Raw genomic sequence first — 12328 nt, 5'->3', positions numbered from 1 at the left:
GGTTTAAAATTTTTTCCACTCTGCCTCACTAGGTATCAGACTTAGTTTGTGCCTTCTCCCCTAATGCTGGCAATAGCATCAGAACAAAATCAACTTCTGTTTATCATGTCTGGTGTAATTTTTTCCTTTAAACTTTTGGTTATGATTTCCCTCAAATTCCCTCAAGTCCCTCTCTTCCTGTCTTTTTTTTTTTTTGTCTCACAATTTATTAGGCAGCCAAATAATACACTTCTGGAAATGCGTGTATCTTACTTCTCCCATTCTATTAATACTAATATTTTCTCAGGGGAGAAATGTGTCCAAGATGCTCTGAAACCACATACTGCCTAAGAGAGCACTGCATGTGCTCAAGCCCTGTTTATTGACAAAACATTTAACTTCCAACTACAACTGTTAATTAACTTTAAAAGAAAAATTAAAGTTGTTTAATTAACTTTAAAAACATCTCATGATTTTAAAAAATTATTTGTATTGTTTTCTGCCAGCAGAAATAGCGTCTTTTCCCCCCACGATGGCTAGGAGAAGAGACTCTGAATCCTACTTATCTCTTTTTCTATAAAGATGCAAAATTTTGGGTAGAGAAAGAAATTGGATTTAAGGAGGAGCCTCCAAGTTGATTTCTTCAAAGGAGGTCTCAAGGAGAAAAATAGGACTCTGGTGTTGTGGAAGATTTTCTGGAATTTAGTTAGGAACACAAGGATGAACAGAGGTGCAGAGGGAATCTTACTGCGAGATGCACCACGCTTTTAGAGCCAGAAAGTGAGGTGTCCTTCCTCTCTTCACTTGGGCCTTTTGAAAGTATTAGAAAAAAACTTGCCCCCTAAACTTGATCCTGAAGTCTCCTAACTGCCCTTGGCAATGTCAAAGCTTGGGAGAAAATTAAGGCTTTGTTCAGTTTACTATTGTCCACATTATATATTTTAATACACACATAGTAGAGAAACCAGTGTACAGAGAAATGAAGTGATGTGCCTAAGGTCTTTTTGCATGCAGCTTGTGGCAGCATTAGGATGTGGATTCCAAATCGCTCAGTCTGGTCTTCCTCTCCATGTGCAATGCTGCCTTCCTCCTGCAGAGTTTAGGGGTTTGGAGGACCAAGGAGTAGGGGCTGGATGTTGAGGGCAGTGCAGTTTCCTGCAAGAGGTGGCTTTTAGGTTCTTCTATGAAGCCACTTCTGTCAGACCACATGCTGTTGTGGTGGCGGATAAAGCCTGCAATGGGAATAAAAAAGATACATATCATGCATTTTTGAAATAACTTCGGGTACTGACGTTGGTAGGAACTTTCATACCTCAGCTGTGGAAATGTTTCTCAGTATTATAAGTGATATTTAAAGTTATTAGCAGCAGCAGCAAAGAGTCATGTGACTTAGGGTTTCTGCTCTTTTCATCATGAGGTGAGATTCCTGCAAGAGTTTACCTCTTACTGTTTAATACTTATAAAAGCATATATTTATACCTTTTTTTGTATAGATTGCTGAGCACTGTTGGAGAATATCACTAAACCACTATCAATTCATGTTCTGCACCTTGAAATGAGCCTAACATTATTCACCTATTCAACTAGCAATGCATTTTCTATTAATAATTATTTCTCTTGTTTTTTCTACATAGTAGAATTCTCAAATTTTTACCATTCTTTTCCCGACTCACACTTTTTAGTAATGACCCCACAGGAAAAAGAGAGAAAGAAATAGGCAGAATTTTTCTTGACTTCCTCCCCAGATGACCAATATAACTATATTGACACTTAAAATTTTTTCCATTTTTTCTTTCCTTTAATCTCAGAGAAATATCTGTCACACTATTTTATGGCTAGCTACACCCTCCAAAAGTGCCTTGGATCTCATCTCATCCCAGTTCTCAGTGACTTCACACCATCAACATCCCTGATATGGTTTGGCTCTGTGTCCCCACCCAAATATCATGTTGAATTGTGATCCTGAGTATTGGAGGTGGGGCCTCATGGGAGGTGATTGGATCACAGGAGCAGATTTCCCCCTTGCTGTTCTCACGACAGCGAGTGAATTCTCATGAGATCTGGTTGTTTAAAAGTATGTAACACTTCCCCCTTCTCTCTCTCTCCTGCTGACCATGTAAATATGTGCTTGCTTCCCCTTCCCCTTCTGCCATGAATGAAAGTTCCTGAGGTCTCCCTAGCCATGCCTCCTGCACAGCCTGTGGAACCATGAGCCAATTAAACCTCTTTTCTTTACCCACTCTCAGGTAGGTCCTTATAGCAATGTGAGAACAGACTAATACAATCCCTTCCCTCCTAAACCATAGCCTTTCCCATTCTATTGATTCTTTCCTTCCAGGGAAATATTTACTGTATGCTTAAATTTTCACCATCCTAGAAAAAAATTATTTACCTACTTTCGTTTCATCATTTCTTATTCACTTTTCATATTAATATTTTAAAGCCTTGTCACCCAAATAAAAATATTCTTATCAAGGTTAATAATTGTTATCTAGTCACAAATACAATGGTATCTTTGCATTTTCCTTCCTATTGGATATTTTATGGTAAATGTTACTGAAGACTACACCCTCCTTCTTGAGAGAAACATCACTTGGTTTCTATTTGCAACCTTCTTTTTCTAATCAATATTGCTCCTTTATATACATTGTTCCTTGATAAAATTTTAAATATTAATATTTCTAAGTTTCTTTTTTTTTTTTTTTTTACTTCAGGTTCTGATTCTGCGTACTTTCTTGGGTGAGCTATCTTTCCTCATGCCATCACCTATTATAAGTAAGCCTTGAACTCCAAACAGCTCAGTGCCTAGATTCCTTTATCCAACTGCCTTATGGACTGTTGTTTGAGTTTGCCCTCCAAAATTCATGCTGGAATTTAATTGCCATCGTGACAGTATCAAGAGGTGAGGTCTTAGGGAAAAAATTAGGATTAGATAAACTCATCAGGGTGAGGCCCCATGATGGGAATCTTGGCTATATAAGAAGAGGAAGGGAGACCTGAGATGGCGTGCTCTTGCTTTTTTACCATGTGATATCCTCTGCCATGTTATGATGCAGGAAGAAGGCCCTCACCAGATGTGCTCCCTCAACCTTGGACTTCCCAGCTCCCAGAACTGTAGTAAATAAATTTCTTTTATAAAGTAAAATACCTAGTTTGCAATGTTCTGTTATAGCAACAGAAACCAACGAAGACATGGACCTCTTTATCATAGTATTTTAGAAGTACCTTACACTCACCATGTTCAGATATGAACTCTTTAGCTTTTTCTAAATAGTCAAACAAGATGACTAGATATTCTTTCAGTACAGTGTTAATCTTGACTTTCTATTTACACTGCTATTTTATAATTTTGCAAGGGCAGAGATTACCTTAGTGATTTATGTTGGGTAGAGATGCAAATAATTTCCATCCAGTGGAACCAGTAATCCCAGAGATAAAATTTATGCTGTTATTGGATATTAACCAGTTTTGTATCTAATATGGCAATCTATTAAATTATCTCTCTGTATAAATTGACTTCTCAAATAGTCTTTGGACCAGGTCAAGCATATTGCTGGTGGCTTCAGTAATGAATGAATTGAGTAAAGTCTTTGAACATGTTTATCTACATTTGCATGAGAGTCATTTTTTTTACCTTTTTGAAAATTATACTTTAATATATTTGCTTTCCAAATTGTTATTCCTATTTTACTTCATTCTTAATAAAATGATATTTACATCCATTTAGTTGCCCAAGAGGATACCTGTATGCCCTATCTTTCTGTTCCTTATTCCATTTTTCTTAACACAAGTCTAATCGGTCCTGGCTTAGACATTTCCCCTCCTAAATATCTCAAAATCTCACTCGTCCTCCCCTCCATTCCCATTGCCTTCAGCTTGTTTCTGATCATCACATTTCTCCCTAGGTTTCTGTAGTAGATTCTTAACTTATTTTCCTTACTCCACCAGCTTCCTACCCAGTCCATCTCCCATACTTCTGCCAGAATAATCTTTCTAAAAGACAAATCTAATCACATCTCTTCCTTTGTAAATTTTTCAGTGGGTTCCTACCTTAGACTAAATCAAAACACTTAAAATAACACAGGAGATTTTGTTTTATAACTTCCTTTCTATTTATCTTTCTTATTTTCAGTTTTGATCTTTCTCCAGCACATCCCCTTTCTCCCACTAGGCATAAGGTGTAGTTTCATAAGATATTGTGGTATTCCATTCATCTGTCTTTGAACTTATCTCTCTCTCTGCCTAGAATATCAATATTCTGCTTTTCCTTTTTCTACTCTCCTCAGCTACCTTCTCCCTGTTCAATGTTGGACACATCTGTCCAGACTTACCTTCTCTACATCTTTTTTTTATTTACTTTTTTTTTTTTTTTTTGAGACGGAGTCTCGCTCTGTCGCCCAGGCTGGAGTGCAGTGGTGCGATCACAGCTCACTGCAAGCTCTGCCTCCCCGGTTCATGCCATTGCCATTCTCCTGCCTCAGCCTCCCGAGTAGCTGGGACTACAGGTGCCCGCCACTACACCCGGCTAATTTTTTTTGTATTTTTAGTAGAGATGGGGTTTCACCATGTTAGCCAGGATGGTCTCGATCTCCTGACCTCATGATTTGCCCGTCTCAGCCTCCCAAAGTGCTAGGATTACAGGCATAAGCCACCGTGCCCAGCCTACCTTCTCTACATCTTTGCCAATACACATCATTAAAAAAAAGTAATGTCATCTTCTGAAAGGTTAATTTCTGGTCCCTATGGCATTTAATGAAAATTATTAATAATTACTGATTTTCTTGTCATGTTTTTCACTGAACTATGAGCTCAAAGCATCCTGTGAACATTTCTGCTTATTCTGTATAATGCTCCTCTTGCTGGTAACTTTATAAGAAGGCAAGTACATTTCAGTGGTGACAAAGGTAGTGAGAGTATTGGTACTTAGCTTAAAGGGTCAAGGTACACAGTAAATGAAGGTCAGATCCAAGTACAGGTAGTGAGGCTTGCCCTGATCCACAGTAACAGCCTAAACTTCTGCTCAATCAGGGCCATATGCTCTGATGAAAACGGCCTTGGCTTGGATCTCAGGAGACCTGGGCCCTAGTTCTGCCTCTGATACTAACTAGTTGCATGATCTTGCTAAGTCCTTTTCTCGAGCCCATTCAAGTATAAAATGGATTTCAGGTAAATGAAATCACAAAATGCAAAACGACAGACAAAAGAACACTGCTGTATCTTCTTTTCTCTTCCTCAGTCTTCCCTTTATCTATACTGTCTCCTTCTTTCTTTGGCTGTGGAAGGCAGAAAGATAATCTCTATCTGCATTGCATGATCCCCATTTTCTAAGTTGTAGTTCAAATGGATCACCAAGATTACTTCCAAGGCTGCCAAGGCACACAACATCATGTGTCAACATTCACATAGAAAGCAATGTAAGAACTGCTTTTGAGGATGTGCAGAGAAGAGGAGGTCCTGGCTTCATCTACACCACTTTACACAGTCCTTCTGGTAGAAAGAGCCTCTAGTAATTATACTGTATAGCATTTTCAGAAATATTGTCTCATATAAGTCTTATATAGAGAGATGTCCAAAAGATTCATCCATGCCATCACATACTGCACAGCTTCTTTTCTTTTAAAGGCTGAATAATATTTCACTGTATATATATATATGTCACATTTTCTTTATCCATTCATCCACTGATGGACATTGTTTGTTTCCACATCTTAGTCATTGGGAATAGCGCTGCAGTGAAAATAGGAGTGCTAATGTCTCTTCAAGATCCTGATTTCAATTCTTTTGGATGAATACCCAGAAATAGGATTGCTACATCATATGGTAGTTCCACTTTTTATTTTTTGAGGAAACTTAGTACTCTTTTCCATAGCCGTTGCACCATGTTACATTCTTACCAACACTGTACAGTAGTTCCAGTTACTCTACATCCTTGCGAACACGTATCTTTCTTTTCACTAATAGCCATCCTAACAGGTTTAAGGTAATATTTCATTGTGATTTTGATTTGCATTTTCTTGACGATTAGTGATATTGAGAATCTTTTGATATACCTGTTGGGCACTTGTATGTCTTCTTTCAATAAATGATAATTCCAAAATATATAAGAAACTTCTTCAACTTAATAACAAAATGAACAAATAGATCATCCAATTAAAAAAATGGGCAAAGCTTGACAGCCATCCCTTTGAGAGGTAATTATCAAGGAAGGTAGCACCTCTCTCTTCCGGTCTCCATGGGCAGGTGGGCATCTAACTTAAGCACTTTGTTTTAACTTGCAAAACCACTTCCTGTCTTAAAAATATGAGAAGTGTATTTTTTCTTTGCATAAAGCCAATTGACTGACACAGATGGCCACTCAATTACCAGGTAAGTCCAGGGCGAACTGTGAGTGACAAACGATTCTGTTAAGTCTTCTTACTTGAGGACAAAGTATTGTTTATTTGACAACAGCCAAGTAATGGGTTGTATCTGCTTGGCTATGTACAAGGGTAAGATTTCGTTCTGTCTTTGCAATCTGTTTAGTGGATGTTCTGTAATGCATATCATAGTCTGCTTCAATGGTATTCAAAAATAAAACTTTCTTTCTTTTACACCGTTGTGGAGTGATTTCCTGGGGTGGGAGGAGATTTTGTTTTTAATTATATTTTCCCAACAGAGGCAAAACAACCTTGGTAAGAATTGTAAATGAGGTGGAAAAATATTCACATTTTCATGATGTTCTCCTGCTATCCCTCCCCCTTGTCTAATCTCTTCCTACACTTCACATCTGACAGTCCCTCTTCAGAATTTATTTTGATATAAAAATAACTGTGTCCAGTATCATCATCTATAAAATGGGGAATAATGAAAGACTTTATATCATAGGATGAAATGATTTAATATCCATAAGTGCTAAAGATACTGTCTGGTAGTATCTGGTAGTAATCCCTATATATATTGTTATTGGTAATATTATCATGCAGGACAATCTTACATCAAAGAGAAGACTGTAGCTACCCAACTTACACAGGTTCCACCAAGTATAAAACAGATAGTGCTTTGAGTTACCCACCATTTGGGGGTATCTCAAGCTAGTTTTCTTCTTTGTCTTGTGCTCTGAGCGAGCATTCCCACCTAGTCCCTCCTGTCTCTTCTGCCGCCACCAGCAGGGTTGACCATAAAAATGAAAACTTCCACCTCTAGATATGGTCACTTCACAAAGAGAATAAATATTGACCTGTGCTACCTCAGATCTGGTGAAAGAAACAAAAAGAACAACAAAAAATAAAAATTTTCTCCTTGGTTCTGCCTCTTATAAGTGTGATAAAGGTCAAGTGGTTTAAATGTCAACACAGGAAACCAATAGAAAGGGCTGTGAATTTGACATTTTTGAGCATGGTGGAAATTATGAGGAAAGATGTGGGTCATCCTTTCTCAGGAACTTGGAGGAAGATTAAAACCTCTTTCCCAGCAGAGACTAAATGAGAAGGTGGCAAGTGAAGAAAGCTGTTGGCTGGGGGTCAAGGTCCTCTTTTAATATAAAAGGTGCCCATTTGACTTCATTTCGTGTTGCCATAACAATACCACAGATAACGGCAATTTTTAAAGAAAGGAAATTTATTTCTTACAATTCTGGAGGCTGGCAAATCCAAGGTCAAAAGCCTGCATCTGCGTGAGAGAGCAAGAAAGCAAGACACAGCCAAACTTGGTTTTATAACAAGCTCACTTGAGATAAGGAATCCTCTCCCACAATAGTGACATTAATCCATTTACGAGGACACAGCCCTCATGACCTAATCACCTCTCAAATGTCTGACCTCTCAGCACTGCATTGGGGATTAAGGTTCCAATATACCAACTTTGCGAGACTCATTCAAACCACAGCAGTGCCCTTGTGCTAATTACAGAAAGGCACTCACCTTATGTGAATGAATTAGAAAAAAATGGAGCTCACTCTTAGAAGATGAAAGCCCTAGAGTTTTTGGATGGCAAGCTCAGTAAGGCTGGATTCTAATTCCCATTTGCCTACTCAGCTGGGTGTCTCTGGGCAATGCGTGGGCTGCACAACGCTACACGGTGGCTGGCTGAGTGCTGCTACCACTTCCTATCCACTACTAACAAGTAGTAGTTAATACCTGGGACTTGAAATGACATTACAATGGAAGATCATTAATCTCCAGGAAATAATTACAGACTCTGAAAAAGGGAGAAGTGGGACTATTTCCCAGCAGAACTGAAAAAATTATCCCACTTAGCTCTGCCTTCGATTGTGGTGAGTGAACTTCCCCCTTCCATATTTATCACACAGGCTTTAATATTGGCAGTACTGAGCTGTTGCTATAGCTCTCTCCGCTTCTTGAGATTTCTTAAAGGGTAATAGAGGAGTGGATTGAGAGAAATAGGTTATAGCTTTGTGAAAAGATGGTTAAGCAAATGCACAGGACATTGGAAAAATTTGGGAGCTACTGTGAACCCTTCCTCAGCCAAAGACCGTGTCAGGAAAGAAGAGATCTCTTATTCTTCTAGGTAATCATAGAAAAAAAATCACAAAATATTTTCCTAATTTACTTGAGAGAAAAAGTGCATTTAATTTATAAAGCTATTCTATGTCATCAATTACAATAAACCATTTTTTGTAAGACTCAATTATTTTACATTCCACTTAAGGAGGCAAAAAAAGACAACTAAATTGGCTGACACTATGAATTTTAAGGCACAACCTAATTTCAGAGATGGTAAAATGTGGAAAAATGTGTGCCTTAGAATCAATAAAATACAGCATTTTAAACCATTACCTCTCCTGCTGTAATGAAGCCCCATCACTGGCAGAAAATGGAATCTAGTTAGGTACTTGAAATGTATGACTCCTAGCAATACTTTCTCCCTAGCAATTCAATTCTGATATTTTAAAATACTGACCTTTAGACAAAGTTGGGACAGGTTTGTGAGAGGAACTTGTGTTCTGGGCGTTGCATAGATTGCCCAGAAATGTGTAACCATATAAATCCTGCACACAGCCTGCTTTGCGGAGCATCTTGGCATTTTTTTTCTTGTACAAGGCTGACATCTGCTGGACAAACAACCTTAAGCAAAGCGTTGCATTTTAGAGTAAATTCAATTCTTGGCAAGAACCTACTTGTGGAGTATATACTACACATTTTCTGAGGAGAAGTTGCATGTAATTCTTATCTTTGTTCTTTTATAGGTAAGGTTTTTTTCCTTCTGGCTTCTTTTATGATTTTTCCCTTTACCTTTGATTTTCTGTAGTTTAAAAATTATATGCTTAGGTGTAGATTTTTGTGTTTTTTTTTGGTGCTTATTCTTTTCGGTGTTCTCTGAGCTTTCTGGATGTGTGGTTTGGTATCTGACATTCATTTGGGGGAAATTCTCAATTATTATTGTTTCAGATATTTCTTTTATTTCTTTCTCTCTTTCTTCTCCTGGAATTTCCATTATGCATATGTTACACCTTTTGTAACTGTCCCACATTTCTTGGATATTCCATTTTTTTCAGTCTTCTTCTCTTAGCTTTTAAGTTTTGGTGGTTTTTATAGCTATGGTCTCAAGCTCAGAGATTCTTTCCTCAGCCATGTCCAGTCCACCAATAAGCCCATCAAAGGCATTCTTCATTTCTGTGACACCATTTTTTATCTCTAGCATTTATTTTTATTCTAAGGATTTCCATCTCTCTGCTCATCTGTTCTTGCACACAGACTACTTAATCCATTAGAGCCCTTATCATTTTAGTTGTTTTAAATTTCTAGTTTGATAATCCCAACATCCCTGTCATATCTGAGACTGGTTTTAATGTTTTCTCTGTTTCTTCCACCTGTTTTTGCCTCTTACTGTGTCTTTTTTTTTATAACTGGACGCGATGTACTGAGTAAAAGAAATTGATGTAAATAGGCTTTCAGTAATGTGGCGATAAGGTTTAGGGAGAAGGGAAGTGTCCATGGTCTTATGGTTGGGTCTCAGTCTTCCAGTGAGCCCGTGCCTCTGGACTGTGACTCTCACCTGTGCTTCTCATCCTCTCTGTCCCCTTTAATGGGACGGGATGGCTAGAGCAGGCTGGAGTTGGGTGTTTCCCTTCTTTCAGGTCGGTTAGTCTCTGATAAAACCTCATCCAGTTAGGTTTTCGGTATCTAGTTTCTCCCGAGGGAAGACTTTGTTAAGAGGAATAGAATGCTCTGCTGCATTTCAAAATGGTTCCTTTCTCCCGTACCCTGCGGGAAACACGAGGGGATTTTTCTCCAGTATTTCCTGTGAGAACCTGGCTGAGCTCCTGGAAGTAAGACTCCTAGAAATCAGGGGCCTCGCAGTGACTGGGTCTCCCTGGAGTTTTTATTTCTCAGACTGGTCCATGCTGAGCATTCAGTAATTCGTCAGTTATTGTCCGGGTTCTCTGCTGTGGTTCTGATTCCTGGGGGAGTTTATGCTTTGGGGTTTTTGCTCTAACAAGTCATAAATCTTTGCATTTGCCTGTTTCTCTAATTTGAGGAGAAGTGGTTTGCCCTGTGACCCACTTCTCTGATGGGTCCAGAACGGTTACTAATTTTTCAGTCTGTTCAGCTTTTTACTTGTTGTTCGGGTGGAGTGGCCGCTTCTAGCTCATAACGTGCCAGACCAGCAACTGAAACCATCTGAAACTTCTTAAAGTGCATATGACGTATTGATGCTTCTTCTATTTACCTCTTTTGTGAGTGACTAAATATACACATATGATTCATATACCCTGAGATGTAGGTAGTAGGTAAGAGAGAAACAAGAGTGATTAGATTCCTAAAACCACAGAGAATTAGAATTAAAACAGTTAGAATTGTAAATATCTTTGTGTGTCTGAGCAAGTACCGCTGAAATTTTGGAGTATTAACCAAGAAAACAATTAGACTAGAAAATGCAGAAAATGGTACCAAGATATCCAAAATAAAGGAATCTCTAAGCAAGATTTATTTACTTAATTCAATAAAGATTTTAATTTATGCTATCTGGGGAAAATACCATTATCCCTTATGCCATTTTCTTTGTGGTTGCTGTAGATAGGTGGTTAAAACTACAGAAAGACTAATTTTCATTAGTTTAAATAATAAATTAATGGCCAAACTATTTAAAGGTATAAGAGATATCTCTGAAAAAATTAATACTGAAAAATTCATATCTGGAGGAAAGAAATTTTAGCTGCAATAAATAACAATGTGAAATTCATTTCCTGCTTTGAGAAAGGGACAGAGAGCTACCTTCATCAGACCATAGTTGCAGAAGGGAGCTGAGACCCTAAATGAGCATAGATGTGAGGTACATTGAGGAGTCTGCTCTGAGTCCAATGATGTGGGCTGATTGGAACACAGCTGAAAGCAGGTATTGGGATATTGATTTCCATGGCTGGTCCTCACCCGCTACAAAACTTCTGCTACAATGAGTTTCAAACTTCAATATGCAATCAATTATCTAACCTAAAGATCTTGGTAAAACTGTGATTCATTAGGTCTGGGGTGGGGGCTGACAGTCCACATTTCTAACAAAATCCCAGGGGATGCTGATGCTCCTTGTATCTGTAGACTGCGGTTTGAATATTAAAGTTCTACACAATGTCTCCTGGAACAGCAGTTCTCAGACTGTGATTACCAGACCAGCAGCAATAGCTGAGAACTAATACCTGAGAACTTCTTAGAAATGCACATTTTTTGGTTCTATCCAGGCCAAATCAATCAGACATTCTGGGAGTTGGGATCTGGTCATTTGTATTTTAACAAGCCCTCCAGGTGATTGTGATGCCTGCCAAAGCCTGAGCATCATTGATCTAGAGAGGTATTTTCCAGCCATAATAGAATTACCCGGAAGCTTAAAATAATTAGTCATCGGTTTCCAATTAAATCAGAATTACAGGATGTGGGACCCTTTATTACGGGTTTAAAAAAAAAAAAAAACCTTCCTCATTTGATTACAATGTGCAGCCAGGTTTGAGAAATGCCTGAGAGAGGCCCACTTACTTCACGAGTCTTTGCCAGCAAAAGTCTGGTGGTGGGGGGGGTGCCTGGGTCTGCTGGGCCAGCGACTCTGACTCTGCTCCTCTTCACAGTTGCTTTGCACCTGTAACCAAGATCCCACAGAACTCAGCCAGCGCCTAGGGGGAAAGAGGGTAAGGAAAGGTGCAGGTGGCAGGTAGCTGTAGGGGAAGGAGGCTGAGTGTACTTGAGAGACAGCCTCTTCTGTGGTGTCAGGGACACAGTAATGAGGAAGGCAGGAGCAGAGGTGTAGCTCTACATTGAAGGAGAGGTGACATACATGCAAATGATATTTCAAATAATCACGGCTTCTTTTTGTGGCAAGGATTTAAAAACTTTTTAAAGAGATCCCAACACTTCGTGGAAGT

The 12328-nt window shown here is 38.7% G+C and overlaps 1 protein-coding gene across 13 annotated transcripts in view; it reads right to left on the bottom strand.

Annotated features, from left to right (window-relative positions):
- Positions 1-900: 900 nt before the first annotated feature.
- TESPA1 (thymocyte expressed, positive selection associated 1) overlaps positions 901-12328 on the bottom strand; it is a 35831-nt gene continuing 24403 nt past the window's right edge. For all 13 annotated transcript variants that reach the window (XM_063621435.1, XM_063621432.1, XM_063621434.1 and 10 more), the window contains 2 exons: positions 11946-12045; positions 901-1211 (listed from right to left, as the gene is read on the bottom strand). In XM_063621435.1, coding sequence (XP_063477505.1) covers positions 11947-12045 — 99 coding nt within the window. In that variant the 3' untranslated portion in view covers positions 901-1211; position 11946. The remainder of the gene's footprint in view (positions 1212-11945; positions 12046-12328) is intronic.

This window comes from Symphalangus syndactylus, chromosome 17 (assembly GCF_028878055.3).
Source record: "Symphalangus syndactylus isolate Jambi chromosome 17, NHGRI_mSymSyn1-v2.1_pri, whole genome shotgun sequence".
Taxonomy (NCBI): Eukaryota; Metazoa; Chordata; class Mammalia; order Primates; family Hylobatidae; genus Symphalangus; species Symphalangus syndactylus.
This window is presented reverse-complemented; position numbering and strand designations above follow the sequence as displayed.